The 16,043-nt window shown below is 40.0% G+C and overlaps 1 protein-coding gene across 11 annotated transcripts in view; it reads left to right on the top strand.

Moving 5' to 3' along the window:
• The window catches only part of GRIP1 (glutamate receptor interacting protein 1), a 728,793-nt gene extending 721,961 nt beyond the window's left edge, over positions 1 to 6,832 (top strand). For 8 of the 11 annotated variants that reach the window (XM_067009704.1, XM_067009699.1, XM_067009701.1 and 5 more), the window contains 2 exons: positions 2,715 to 2,861; positions 5,273 to 6,828. In XM_067009704.1, the coding sequence (XP_066865805.1) occupies positions 2,715 to 2,861; positions 5,273 to 5,500 (375 nt within the window). In that variant the 3' untranslated portion in view covers positions 5,501 to 6,828. Of the gene's footprint in view, positions 1 to 2,714; positions 2,862 to 5,272 lie in introns of all 11 variants that reach the window. The other 3 variants (XM_059080546.2, XM_067009696.1, XM_067009700.1) reach the window with 2 other exon arrangements.
• The last annotated feature ends 9,211 nt before the right edge of the window (positions 6,833 to 16,043 follow it).

Genomic DNA, 16,043 nt, shown 5'->3' with positions numbered 1-16,043 from the left:
AGCTGATAGGATTATGGGAGTTCACTTGTATGTTATTTGTTGCTTTTCCCTTGCTGCCTTTAGTATTCTCTCTTCAATTTTTGTCATTTTGATTACAGTGTGTCTTGGTATTTTTCCTCTTTGGATTAATCCTGTATGGGACTGTCTGTGCTTCGTAGACTTGGGTACCTGTTTCCTTTGCCAGGTTAGAGAAGTTCTCAGCTATTATCTCTTCAAATATTTTCTTGGGCCCTTTTTCTCTCTCTTCTCCTTCTGGGACCCCCTATAATGCAAATAATATGCTTGATATTGTCCCAGAGGTGTCTTAAACTGTCCCCGTTTCTTTTCATTCTTTATCTTTTTTCTATTCAGCAGCACTGATTTCTACTACTTGTCTTCCAGTTCACTCATCTGTTCTTCTGAATCATTTAGTCTATTATTAATTCCTTCCAGTGCATTTTTCATTTTAGTTATTGTATACTTAACCTCTGTTTGGTCGTTCTTTATATTTTCTAATTCTTTGTTTAAAACTTTTAACTTCTCACTCTGTGCATCTATTCTTCTCCTGAGTTCTTTGATCATCTTTATCACTGTTACTCTGAACTCTTTCTCGGGTAGATCGTCTATCTCCATTTCATTTAGTTCTTCTGGAGTTTTATCTTGTTCCTTGGTCTGGAACATAGTCCTCTGCCACCTTACTTTCTCTAAGTTACTGTTTGTGTTTTTATGTCTGTGGTAGGTTAATTACATTTCTCAACCTTGGCGAAGTGGCCCTTTGTAGGAGGTATCCTATGCATCCCAGCAGTGTACTCCCCTTTCATCACCCAAGCTATATGCTCTAGGCATTCCCCCAAGAGGGCTGCATGGGTCCTTCTTTGTGGTAGGCTGTGTGGGCAGTCTGATAGGCTTGGTTGGTTGCTAGACCCTGCCTTGTGCAGATGCTGCTGGTACTGTTTAGTGGGGCCTTGTCACCAGGCAAGGTGACAAGGTTGTGCAACCCTAGTAGGCCTCGGGGGTAGTGCTGGCTTACTGGTGGGCGGAGCCAGGGTCCCAAAGACTCTGAGGCTGTTGCCCACCCACTGGCAAGTGAAGCCAGATCCTGGGGTTAGTGCTGGACTACTGGCAGGCAGAGATGGTTCCTGGAGTCTGTTTGCATGGCCCAGGGATCCCAGAGCTCGTTTCTGATCATTGGTTGGCGGGGGTTCCTAATACAGTTGGGTATGGGGTCTGTGGTGTCCAGAAGTTTGCATTGGCCTGCTAGTGGGGAGGGCCGGGCCTCAGCTGGCCCTGGGGTAGGGTCCACCCTGTATTGTGGGATTGCTTCTGGTGTCTGTCCCCTGGTGGGTGAGGCTGATCATGAGGCTAGTGCAGGCTTCCTGGAGAGAAAGGCTCAAGCCTACCCACTGATGGGTGGAGCTGGGTCTTGGCCCTCTGGCAGGCAGGGCCCTGTCTTGGTGCGAGTCCAGAGGTGGCTGTGGGCTGAGGAAGTCGTTAGGCAGCCTGTCTGCTGATTGGTGGGGCTGTGTCCCTGCCCGGTTAGTTGTTTGGCCTGAGGCTTCACAGCACTGGAGACTACAGGCTGTAGGGTGGAGCCAGGTCTTGGTGCTAATGATCCAATATATCAGCCACCAGGAGTGTTCATGTGGCTGAATGTTTCCCAATGTGTCTGCCACCAGTGTCTGTGTCACCAGGGTGAGCCACAGCCACCTCCCATCTCTCCAGGAGACTTTCCAAGACCAGTAGGCAGGTCTGGCCCAAGCTCCTATCAAATTGCTTTTGTCCTGGGTCCTGGTGTGCGTGAGATTTTGTGTGTGCCCTTTAAGAGCAAAGTCTGTTTCCCGCAGTCCCATGGGGCTCCTGCACCTAAGCTCCACTGGCCTTCAAAGCCAATGCTATGGGGGCTTATTTCCCTGGTGCAGGAGCCCTGGGCTGGGGAGCCTGACTGTGGGGCTCAGAACTCTCACTCCTGGAGGAGAACCTCTGCAGTACAATTATTCTCCAGTTTGTGGGTCGCCCACCTGGGGGGTATGGGATTTGATTACATCACGAGTCTACTGGTGGTTCCTTCTTTGCCTTTCGTTGTAGAAGATGTTTCCTGGTAGGTTCTAGTCTTTTTCATCTATGGTTGTTCTGCAGGTAGGTGTGATTTTGGTGTGCTCATAAGAGGAGGTGAGCTCAGGACCTTTCTACTCTGCCATCTTGGCCGCTCTCCCTTTCAAGACATTTCTTGCCCACAGTACTGAAGCACTGACTGGGATACTAGAGAAAATAAAATGGTGGACTTCCTGGCTCTTGCTCAAAGGCAGAGGATATGCTGAGCACTGAACCCAGCACAGCACCAGGCAGTGAACAGGAAGGAAAGGTCTTTGGCTTAGTCCTGATATCCAGCTGCAAAGGGCTAACCCTGGCTTCTCCCAACACCTAGGGGTTGCTCCAGGAGAAGTGAACATGCCCCTGGGAAATTCTCACCTATACATACCTGATGACTGCAAGTAGAAAACAAAAGAGAAACCAGAACTCTCCAGCATTTCTCCTCCTTTTCCAGTTCTGGGTGGGACTTGGCAAATTCCAAGGATGTTCCTAGAGAATGGAAAAAGCTTCAGGATTGGGGGGAGCTGCCTAATCTATTACAAATTATATTGAAATTAGTTTGAAAATACCGTTCATCAAGAAATTTCACAAGCAGAAGTCCTCAACCTACCTAAATATCCCCTTCACATTGTCTCATTTTCCAGGTGACCTTGTACAAGGGCTCTGACATGGAGGACTTTGGGTTCAGTGTAGCAGATGGCTTGCTGGAGAAAGGAGTATATGTCAAAAATATTCGCCCAGCTGGGCCAGGAGATCTTGGTGGCCTAAAGCCCTATGATAGGCTCTTACAGGTAAGACCTCAGATGGAATTTCATTTGGAAATTAATTTGGAAGTCTTATTTGATCAGTGTCCACCCATCCTCCTTTGCCTCAAGACTAGATTAGAGGCCCCTCCTATAGAGGATAGATACTTTTTCCTTTGGTGGAATTTACCAGTTACTGAAACGGCCTGTTTCCCTGTATATATTCCCCAGCAGATTCTAAACTTCTTGAGAACAGGGCTAGTACCTTATTCTCCCATTTCCCATTATACAGTGATTGATATCAGTATCTCACACAATGTCTAAAACCCCAAAACTGAACCTTGTTTACTATTAAGTACTAGGAGTACTCTGGTGGTCAGGTATAGTTTCACTGAGCAAAGCAAATTCCTGATCTTACGTACAGTTTTTAGAAAGAGAATTTTGCAGGAAGAGGAGAGGGTTGCCATCAGTCTTGAAAGTATGTTCAGATGGAATGAGTCTGTCCCTAACAGTTGCCTTTCAAAGCATGACGCTGCACTGATTGGTTGGCTTTCAGACACATATTCACTGAGCAAGATGTCATTGATTGATTAGTTTTAAAACCAATTCTGGTGATCTTTTTACCATGGCAATATAACAATTACTCTTGTCCTAAGAGTAAGGAACACATTTATTTTCCATAGATACTCTAGTATTTGCTGAATAAATAACTATGGACAAGTTATTTGACCTCTTTGTCTTCCTAATCTATAAATTAGAGCTATACCTACTTTTATGGAAGATGAGGCTATAAAAGTAGTCTGGACTCAGATTGTGAAGGGCCTTGAAAGCCAAGATTAAGTTCTTGGACTTTATTCTGGAGGTATATTAATTTTCTAAGCAGAATAATGACATTTTATAATTTAGAAAGACAATACAATTATATCATAGGTGGATTGGTATAGGTGAAGAAGGGGAGGATCACAGGAAAGGAGACCAGGTAGGTAAGGGTAAGACACGTGTACCAGACTTGAGTCTTTAATGCCTTCAGTGCATCCTGGCAGGCAGTCTGTGAGGCAGCTGGCAGCTTGCATTTGTTGCTCAGGAGAGATGTTACAGCCAAAAGTAAAGATTTGGGATACTGAAGACATGGATTTGGATAAAGTTGCCTATGGTGGATTTCTAGCAAGGAAGAGAAGAGAACTAAAGATAGAATTCTAAGAAAAACAAAATTTAAAGGACAGGAAGAAGTAAAGGCAGGAAAGGACTGAAAGTGAGCAATTAAAATGGTAAAAAGGTCAAAACAAAGTGGTGTCATAAGAGCCAAGGAAGGAGTTTTAAGGATGAGTAGGTAAAGGCCAAAGGGGATGAGAACTCAAGACACCATTCCTGTGTTGGACAATTGGGGTCATTTATACAATATATAAGGGTCAGGTCCCAGACCAAGAAGATTGGGGAGAGTGAAAAGTCAAGGAATGGAAGCAGCATGTAGATGATTCTTTAAACTTTTAGGGGGAAAGAATAAGGAAACATAATCTCATACAGAGTGAAGAAAGAGAAAAACAAATACCGTATGCTAACACATATATAGGGAATCTAAAAAAAAAAAAAAAATGGCAGACATAGAGTGGACTTAAGGACACAGGGAGGGGGAAGGGTAAGCTGGGACAAAGTGAGAGTGGCATGGACATATATACACTACCAAATGTAAAATAGATAACTAGTGGGAAGCAGCCGCGTAGCACAGGGAGATCAGCTCGGTGCTTTGTGACCACCTAGACGGGTGGAATAAGGAGGGTGAGAGGGAGGGAGACGCAAGAGGGAGGAGATATGGGGATATAAGTATACGTATAGCTGATTCACTTTGTTACACAGCAGAAACTAACACAACAATGTAAAGCAATTATACTCCAATAAAGATGTTTAAAAAAAAAGAATAAGGAAACGTGAAATAAGATGAACGCATGTGTAAGCTGAGGAGGGGGTGGGCTTATGACCGAGAAAGGTAGTTCAGTATCATGGTCAAGAGCACAAGCTTTGGAATCATCCAGATTCCCTGAGATTACATCCTCACTGGACCACTCACCAACATCCTAGCTGGACCACTTACCAACTTCTGATCTCAGGCAAATCTCTTAACCACTATGTGCCTTACTTTCCTCATCTGTCAATTAGGGATAATATTTGGCACTTGGAGCACCTGCCATGAATAAGGTGATCTGCTCAGCATGGGGACATTGGGATGTGTCCCTGCTCCCTGCTCTCAAGGGCCTTACAATTTAGTAGCAGAGAGTAAGTAAGTAAGCCAATACCCATGTTATAGTGTGGTCGGGGCCAGGATAGACCTCTCTGTAAAGAGTGCTCATTTAAGCACTTTCAAGTCTCTAATCAACCTGTTATGTCTGAAATGTTACTCTGGGTTTTGGGAATCATCTTATGTCTATAACAATAATTCAAAATGGCGCTTCTTGACCTTTCAGGTTAATCATGTCCGAACGAGAGACTTTGACTGCTGCCTTGTTGTGCCCCTCATAGCAGAATCTGGTAATAAGCTGGACCTGGTTATTAGTAGAAACCCCCTGGCTTCACAGAAGTCCATAGAACAGACTCTACCAGGAGGAGAATGGAGTGAACAGAACAGTGCTTTTTTCCAGCAGTCGAGCCACAGTGGTAATTTGGAGATACGAGAACCCACTAATACATTATAGCGATGCTTTTTATAAAGCAGGACAAAAGACAATATCTACATGGTGCTAAAAAAAAAAAAAAAAATCCCTTTAAGATTTCTGTGACATTTGAAGCACAGATAATCATGTGGCATTAACTGCAAGCACAGGGGTCTTTTAAATCTCATGGCTCATATTCACTTCCCCTTTCAAGTTGAAGAGGCTTCTTTGTTGGTGATCACTATGGTATATGACAGGCAATCCCCTGCCAAGACCAAGGGTAGAGAAAAAGAAAAACAGCTAGGCCACCCCTCTCTACAGTTAACATCAGAGGAAATTTTTTACAAGTCCATCTTCCTATTCCTTTTTAAAAAGAGAAATATCTGTTTGAAAATGTTCTCTATGATAATTTCCTTAATTCACTTTGAAATCAGTTTCTTACTACAAAGTCATTCATGTAAGAATTTAACCAACAAGGCTTTTCATAAAGCTGGCTCCACTAGGAGAACTAGTTTGGTGAACTGCTGGGACTGCTGCTATGGGAGGGGTACAGGTATAAAATCATCTTACAGCGTTTCAGCAATGATGCACGTAGGTGACCATAATAGGTGGTGGTAGATGTTTTGCCGAAGTATAGGAATGATTTTAACTAAGATGTATGCTATTCCCTATGCAACAAATTATCAAACAGGATATGTCTTGTGACCTGTTTTTTTTTTTTTAAGGACACATTTTTAATAGCTGAAAAATCTCTGATAATGAATTAGGGTGTTTAGCAACACTGAGAATTAGTTATCTTATTTTTAAAATTCAAGACTAAGAATTTGAGAATGAAGAGTCTATTAAAATGAGGTTTATCTTGATAGGCAAATCAAACTCATACTGCTTGACATGTTTTGAAAACTGATTATATTGAGGGGTGTACAGCACACGTACTTAAAAATGACACTGGACTGTCTTTTGTTCTGAGCCATGCCACTTACTGAAATTGTAAATACATTTTTCACAAAATGCATTGCCAATTATTACCATCCCTCAAAGCAATAAATTGTGACAGTTGCTTTTAATGTTTGTCCAGCAACTGTTTTCATTTGTTCAGATATTTTGAATAGTTACACTAATAACTAACTGTTATTTGGTGAATATAAAAAAAAATAGATCTGTATATTGTAGAATCTCCATACTGAAACAATTATTTTCCAAACTTTTATTTTGGTCAATAATTCAAACAACTGCTTAGGTAAAGCATTTGAACACTGTGTCCTTTGTTTAAGGGAAAAGTTCACCTTTCTTTTTTGTGCAAAGAAATATATTACTTCAATCATAGTTCAGAACTGCCAGGGCAAGAAAGTATAAAGCAGAATCATGTTAAGGAAAAAAAAAAAAAAAGATCATGAGGAGTCACTTAAATATGTATTTTTATTTGTAACAAGTATTAAACTGTAAAGTATTTTTGTACAAATTTAATACTTTAATAGCATGGTATTTATCGTCTATGTATGGTTTTGGGGAATTAAAAATTGTTGCAAATATTTGTATGGAAAAAAAATCCCTCTACCAAATGGAATAAACAGTGATTTTAAAAAGCCTAAAGAAAAACTTTTTTTTTTTTGCTGCTTTGAATATATTTTAGTGTCCTACACAATACTTATAGTTACATAATTTTCTACAGGGGGAAGATTTTTGCCATAAACTTGAAAAGCAACATGGAAGAGCAGGAAGAGTTTAGGTTTTAAAATTTGATCTGGACTTGAAGTCCAGCTCTGGTACTCACTCAGTGGTGGCATAAAATTTAATTGCTGTGAGTCAGTTTCCCCACCTATAATAACTGAAGGTCATATCTACATTCTAGTACTTTCATGAGAAGAGGTGTGACACGTGAAAATGCTAAAACAGCCTGCCAACAGGAACACCTCCAAGACTAGTGGTACATTTACTTTAGGTGAAAAAGCTTGATCTTAAGGATCACATCTACCCTGAGAACATTATATGTATTCTATAAAATACATTTTCAAAAACTATTAAAATGTATAAATTTTAATCATGCTATCTTAAAAAAGAAAAAAACTATTACCTTATAGTCCCAACGTTTTCATTTTTGCAGATTGCCTAGCAGGCTTTGTAAATTCACAGGAACAAGGCAGGATGTCCATTCTTGCCACTTCTATTTAACAGTATGACAAGGAAATGAAATAAAAGGCAACTAGATTGGAAAGGAAGAAGTAAAACTCTACTTGCAGATGATACAATCTTGTGTATACAAAAACCTTAAGGAATCCACTAAAAAACCTATTAAAACTAATATGAGTTTAGCAAGATTATAAGACACAAGACCAATATATAAAAATCAATTGAATCTCTATACTGTAGCAATGAACAAACCAAAAATAAAAACAATTATATTCTATAAAGCACAGGAAGCTCAACTCGGTGCTCTGTGATGACCTAGTTGGGTGGGATGGGGGTTGGGTGGGAGGGAGGTCCAAGAGGGAGGGGATGTAGGTATATATATAGCTGATTCACTTCATTGTACAGCAGAAACTAACACATTGTAAAGCAACTGTACTCCAATAAAAAAAATTATATTCTCATAGGATCAATAATAAAATACTTAGGAATAAATTCAATAAAAGTACAGAGTAGGTGTGGAAGACAGCAGAGTAAAAGACCCTGAGCTCACCTCCTCTCATGAGCACACAAAAGTAACAACTATCTGCAGAACAACCATCTGTAAAGAAGACTGGAACCTACCAGAAAAGATCTTCTACAACTAAAGATATAAAGAAGGAACCACAACAAGACAGGAGGGGAAGACTTGAAATATAATCAAATCCCATACCCCACAGGTGGGTGACCCACAAACTGGAGAATAATTATACTGCAGAGGTTCTCCCACAGGGGTGACAGTTCTGAGCCGCACATCAGGTTCCCCAGCCTGGGGGTCCAGCACTGGGAAGCAAGTCCTCAGAGCATTTGGTTTTAAAGGCCAACAGGCCTTCACTGCAGGAGCCCCACAGGACTGGGGGAAATAGAGACTTCACTTTTCAAAGGGCACACACAAAATCTCACACGCACCAGGACCCAGGGCAAAATCAGTAATTTGATAGGAGCCTGGGCCAGACCTGCCTGCTGGTCTTGTAGACTGTCCTGGAGAGGCAAGGGGGATGGCAGCAGCTCACCCAGGAGGACACAGACACTGGTGTCAGACATTGAGGAACATTCAATTGTGTAAACATTCCAGGTGGTTGACATGTTGGATCATTAGCACCAAGACCTGGCCCCATCCAACAGCCTGAAGGCTCCAATGCTGGGATGCCACAGGCCAAACTAACTGGGTGGGGACACATCCCCACCCATAAGCAGACAGGCTGCCTAAGGACTTCCTGAGCCCACAGCCGCCTCTAGACATGCCCCTAGACATGGCCCTGCCCACCTGAGGGCCAATATCTAGCTCCATACACCAGTAGGCAGGCACCAGCCCCTCCCACCAGGAAGCCAGCACAAGCCTCTAGACCAGCCTCACCCACCAGGGGGCAGACTCCAGAAAGAAGAAAGCTATGATCCTGCAACACAGTCCAGACCCCACCCTAGGACTAGTTGGCCCCCTGCCCTGCCCACTAGCAGGCTAATACAACCTTCCAGACACTCTGGACCCATGACCAACTGTCAGGAATGGCCCCTGACAACATCAACAATCTGAAATGAGCTCTGAGATCCCTGGGCCCTGCAGTCAAACTCCAGGAAACACCTCTAACTGCTAGTAGTCTGGTATTACTCCCAGGGTATGGCTTCACCTCTCAGTGGGCGGACAATAGCCCCAGAGTCTTTGGGACCCTGATTCTGCCCACCAGTGTGCCAGCACTAGCCTCAGGACCCACTAGGGTTCTGCAAACAGCTACCTCATGAGCAGGCCCCTCTAAAGAGCAGCCAGCAGCATCCACGCAAGGCAGGACTGTGCAAACAACCAGACTAGGCACCAACCAAGCCTACCATACCACCCACATAGCCTGCCAAAACAGAAAGATCCATGCAACCCTCTTAGGGGGAACCCCTAGAGCATACAGCTTGGGTGACGGGTGGAGTGCACTGCTGGGACGCAAAGGACATCTACAGAGGGCCACTTCTCCAAGGATGAGAAATGTAACTAACTTACCACATACATATAAATAGCGATAGACAAAATGAGGTGGCAGAGGACTATGTTCCAGACCAAGAAACAAGATAAAACTCCAGAAGCAGAGTTAAGTGAATAGGCAATCTACCCAAGAAACAGTTCAGAATAATGATCATAGAGATGATCAAAGAACTCAGGAGGAGAATGGATGCGCAGAGCAAGAAGTTAGAATTTTTAAAAGAATGAGAAAATATAAAGAACAACAGGGCTTCCCGGGTGGCGCAGTGGTTGAGAATCCGCCTGCCGATGCACGGGACATGGGTTTGTGCCCCGGTCCAGGAAGATCCCACATGCCGCAGAGCGGCTGGGCCCATGAGCCATGGCTGCTAAGCCTGCGCGTCCGGATCCTGTGCTCCACAACAGGAGAGGCCACAGCAGTGAGAGGCCCACATACCGCAAAAAATTAAAAAAATAAAATAAAGGACAACAAAACAGAGATGAATAGTACAATAACTGAAATGAAAAATACACTAGAAGGAATCAATAATAGACTGCATGATACAGAAAAGTGGATCAGTGACTGCAAGACAGCGTAGTAGAAATCACTGCTGCTGAACAGAAAAAAAATTGAAAAGCAATGAAGACAGTTTAAGACACCTCTGGGACAACATGAAGCACATTAATATTTGCATTACAGGGTTGCCAGAAGGAGAAAAGAGAGAAAGAGCCCAAGAAAATATTTGAAGAGATAATAGCTGAAAATCTTCCTAACCTGGGAAAGGAAACAGTCACCCAAATCTAGGAAGCACAGAGTCTCAAGGAGGATTAACCCAGAAACACACCAAGACACACTATAATCAAAATGACAAAAATTAAAGAGAGAATACTAAAAGCAGCAAGGGAAAAACAACAAATAACATACAAGGGAATTCCCATAAGCCTATCAGCTGATTTTTCAGCAGAAACTCTGCAGGCCAGAAGGGAGTGACACAATATATTTAAAGTGATGAAAGGGAAAAACTGACAACCAAGAACACTCTACCCAGGAAGACTCTCATTTAGATTTGATGGAGAAATCAAGCTTTACAGACAAGTGAAAGCTAAAAGAATTCAGTACCACCAAACCAGCTTCACAACAAATGTTAAAGGAACTTCTCTAGGCAAAAAAGAAAAGGCCACAACTAGAAAAAAGAAAATTATGGAAGGAAAAAGTCCACCAGTAAAGGCAAACATACAATAAAGGTAGGAAATCATCCACACACAAAGCTAGTAGGGAGGTTGAAAGATAAAAGTAGTAATATCACCCGTATCCACAATAAGCAGTTAAAGGATACCTAAAACAATTAGATGTAAAATATATCAAAACAATAATCATGAGGGGAGGAGAGTACAAATTCAGGGTATTTAAAATGCATTTGAAATTAAGAGAACAGCAACTTAAAACAATCAGGTATGTATACAGACTGCTATACAAAAACTTCATGGTAACCACAAACCAAGAATCTATAATAGATATACACACAAAAAAAGAAAAAAGAATCCAAAATAACACCAAAAATAGTCATCAAAGCATAAGAGAACAAAAGAAGAAAGGGGAAAAAACCCTACAAATCCAAAACAATTAACAAAATGGCAACAAGAACATACATATCAATACCTTAAATGTAAACAGACTAAATGCTCCAACCAGAAGACAAGGACTGCCTGAATGGATACAAAAACAAGACCCATATATATGCTGTCTACCAAGAGACTCACTTTTTTTTTTGGTGGTATGCGGGCCTCTAACCTCCGTGGCCTCTCCTGCCGCGGAGCACAGGCTCCAGACACACAGGCCCAGCGGCCATGGCCCATGGACCCAGCCGCTCCGCGGCACGTGGGATCCCCCCGGACCTGGGCATGAACCCGTGCCCCCCTGCATTGGCAGGTGGACTCCCAACCACTGCGCCACCAGGGAAGCCCAAGACTCACTTTAAATCTAAAGACACATACAGACAAAGTGAGGGGATGGAAGAAGGTATTCCACAAAAATGGAAATCAAAAGAAAACTGGGGTAGCAATACTTATATCAGACAAAATAGACTTTAAAATAAAGACTGTTACAAGAGACAAAGAAGGACACTACATAATGATCAAGGGATCCATCCAAGAAGAGGATATAACAATTGTAAATATATATGCACCCAAAATAGGAGCACATCAATATATAAGGCAATATTAACAGACATAAAGGAGAAATCAACAGTAACACAACAATAGTGGGGGACTTTAACACTCCACTTACATCAATGGACAGATGGTCCAGACAGAAAATCAGTAACGAATGACAGTCCTTAAATAACACATTAGAACAAATAGACTTAACCCATATTTTTACAACATTCTATTCAAAAGCAGCAAAATATACATTCTTTTCAAGTGCACATGGAACATTCTTGAGGATAGATCACATGCTAGGCCACAAAACAAGCCTTGATAAATTTAAGAAAATTGAAATCATATCAAGCATCTTTTCCAACCACAACACTATGAGACCAGAAATCAACTATAAGGAAAAAAACTGTAAAAAACAAACACGTGGAGGCTAAACAATATGCTACTTAACAACAAGTGGATCACTGAAGAAATAAAAGAAAAATTAAAAAAATACCTAGAGACAAATGAAAATGAAAACCCAATGATCCAAAACCTATGGGATGCAGCAAAAGCAGTTTTAGGAAGGAAGTTTATAGTGATACAAGCTTACCTTGGGAAACAAGAAAAATCTCAAATAAACAATCTACCATTATGCTTAAAGCAACCAGAGAAAGAACAAACAAAATCCAAAGTTTGTAGAAGGAAAGAAAGCATAAAAAATCAGAGCAAAAATAAATAAAAGAGACAAAAAAAAAATCAATGAAACTAAAAGCTTGTTCTTTGAAAAGACAAACAAAATTGATAAACCTTTAGCCAGGCTCATCATGAAAAAGAGATGGAGAGCCCAAATCAATAAAACCAGAAATGAAAAAGAAGTTACAACTGATACCACAGAGATGCAAAGGACCATAGAAGACAGCTATGAGCAACTATATGGAAATAAAATGGACAACCTAAAAGAAATGGACAAATTCTTAGAAAGGTACAATTTCCCAAGACTGAACTGGGAAGAAATAGAAAATATGAACAGACCAATTACCACTACTGAAGTTGAATCAGTAATTTAAAAACTCCCAACAATCAAAAGTCCAGGACATGATGGTTTCATGGGTGAATTCTACCAAACATTTAGAGAATAGTTGACACCTATCCTTCTCAAACTATTCCAAAAATTTGCAGAGGAAGGAACACTTCCAAATACTTCCTGAGACAGTGGTCTCAGGGTGAGACCATTGTCACCCTGATACCAAAACCAGACAAAGATATCACAAAAAAGAAATTACAGGCCAATATCACTGATGAACATAGATGCAAAAATCCTCAACAAAATACTAGCAAACCGACTCCAACAATACCTTAAAAGGATCATACACCATGATCAACTGGGATTTATTCCAGGGTTGCAAGGATTTTTCAATATCTGCAAATCAATCAATGTTAACAAACTGAAGAATAAAAAGCATATGATCATCTCAATAGGTACAGAAAATGCTTTTGACAAAGTTCAACACCCATTTATGATAAAAACTCTCCAGAAACTGGGCAAAGAAGGAACTGAACTCAACATAATAAAGGCGACGTATGACAAACCCACAGCTAACATCATATTCAACAGTGAAAAGCTGAAAACTTCCCCTGTAAGATTAGGAACGAGACAAGGATGCCCACTCTCACCACTTTTATTCAACATAGTTTTGGAAGTGCTAGCCACAGCAATCAGAGAAGAAAAACAAAGGAGTCCAAATTAGGAAGAAGTAGAACTGTCACTGTTTGCAGATGACATGATAATATAGAGAGAAAATCCTAAAGATGCTACTAGAAAACTACTAGAGCTCATCAATGAATTTAGTAAAGTTGCAGGATTCAAAATTAACATACAGAAAACTGTTGTATTTCTATACACTAACAATGAACTACCAGAAAGAGATATTAAGGAAACATTCCCATTTACCATCACATCAAAAAGAATAAAATACCTAGGAATAAATCTACATAAGGAGGCAAAAGACCTGTACTCTGAAAACTGTAAGACACTGACAAAAGAAACTGAAGATGACACAATTGTAAAGATATACCATGTTCTTGGATTGAAAGTATCAATATTGTTAAAATGGCCATACTACAAAAGGCAATCTACAGATTTAATGCAATCCCTATCAAATTACAGAACTAGAACAAAAAAATTTTTAATTTGTATAGAAACACAAAAGACCAAAACAGCCAAAACAAGCTTGAAAAAGAAGAACAAAGTTGGAGGAATCACACTCCCTGACTTCAGACTATACTCAAAGCTACAGTCATCAAAACAGTATGGTACTGGCACAAAAACAAACACATAGATCAATGAAACAGGATACAATGCCCAGAAATAAACCCACACACTTACAGTCAATCTATGATGAAGGAGGCAAGAATATACAATGGAGAAAAGACAGTCTCTTCAATAAGTGGTGCTGGGAAAACTGGACAGCTACACGTAAAAGATGAAATTAGAACATTCTCTAACACCATATACAAAAATAAACTCAAAATGGATTAAAGATCTAAATGTAAGACCATATTTTAAAACTCTTGGAGAAAAACATAGGCAGAACACTGTCTAACATAAATAGCAGCAATACTATTTTTGGATCTGTCCCCTAGGGTAGTGGAAACAAAAGCAAAAATATACAAATGGGACCTCAATAAACTAAAAGCTTTTGCACAGCAAAGGAAACCATAAACAAAATGAAAAGACAACCTACAGAATGGGAGAAAATATTTGCAAACGATGTCACTGACATGTTTTTAATTTCCATTATATGCAGACAGGTTATAGAGCTCAATATGAAAAAAAAAAAAAAACCAATCAAAAAATGGGCAGAAAACCTAACTAGATATTTCTCTGAAGAAGACATACAGATGGCCAACAGGCACATGAAAAGATGTTCAACACTGCTAATTATTAGAGAAATGCAAATCAAAACTACAATGAAGTAATCACTTCACTGGTCAGAATGGCATCACCCAAAAGTCTCCAAATAATAAATGCTGGAGAGGGTGTGGAGAAAAGGAAACCCTCCTGCACTGTTGGTGGGAATGTAAATTGGTGAAGCCACTATGGAGAACAGTATGGAAGTTCGTTAAAAAACTAAAAATGGAGTTACCATATGGTCGAACAATTCCACACCTGGGCATATATCCAGAGAAAACTCTAATTCGAAAAGATACATACACCCCTATGTTCATACCAGCACTATTTACAGTAGTCAAGACATGGAAGCAACCTAAACGTCCATGGATAGATGATTGGATAAAGAAGATGTGGTATGTATATATATACATACATATATATATGTATATGTATGTATATATATACATATATATGTATATATACATATACATATATATATGGAATATATATACATATATATGTACATGTATATATATGTGTATATATATATATGTGTGTGTGTGTGGTATACACACACACACACATATACATATAATGGAAGATTACTCAGCCATAAAAAAGAATGAAATAATGCCATTTGCGGCAACATGGATGGACTTAGAGATTATCATACTAAATGAGCTCAGACAACAATAAATATTATACGATATCACTTACATGTGGAATCTTAAAAAATAATAGAAATGAACTGATTTACAAAACACAAACAGACTCACAGACATAGAAAACAAACTTACAGTTACCAAATGGGAAAGGGGTGGGGATGGATAAATTAGGAGTTTGAGATTAGCACATACACACTACTATACATAAAACAGATAAGCAACAAGGACCTATTGTATAGCACAGGGAACTATATTCAATATCTTTTAATAACTTGGAATAAAAAAGAATCTGAAAAAGAATATACTATGTATCTATAGATATAGATAACTCAGTCACTTTGCTTTCTACCTGAATCTAACACATTGTAAATCTGCTACACTTCAATTAAATAACAGCACAAAACTATACTCTGAAGCTATAAAACATTGTTGAAAGAAATGAAAAAGACATAAATAGAAAGATATCCCATGTTTATAGATCAGAAGACTTAATATTGTTAAGATGGCAATACTCCCCAGATATACAGATTCAACACAATCCCAATCAAAATCCCAGTTGGCTCCTTTGTCAATAAAATTGACAAGCTGATCCTAAAATTCATATGAAAAGCAAGGGATCCAGAAGAGCCAAAAAATCTTGAAAGAGAGGAGTAAATTGAAGGACTCACATTTCTTGATTTCCGTTTTTGTTTTTTTTTTTGGCTGCACTGCACAGCATGCAGGAATCTTATCTTAGTTCCCTGACCAGGGATTGAACCTGCACCCACTGCAGTGGAA

This window comes from Kogia breviceps, chromosome 12 (assembly GCF_026419965.1).
Source record: "Kogia breviceps isolate mKogBre1 chromosome 12, mKogBre1 haplotype 1, whole genome shotgun sequence".
Lineage (NCBI taxonomy): Eukaryota > Metazoa > Chordata > Mammalia > Artiodactyla > Physeteridae > Kogia > Kogia breviceps.
This window is presented reverse-complemented; position numbering and strand designations above follow the sequence as displayed.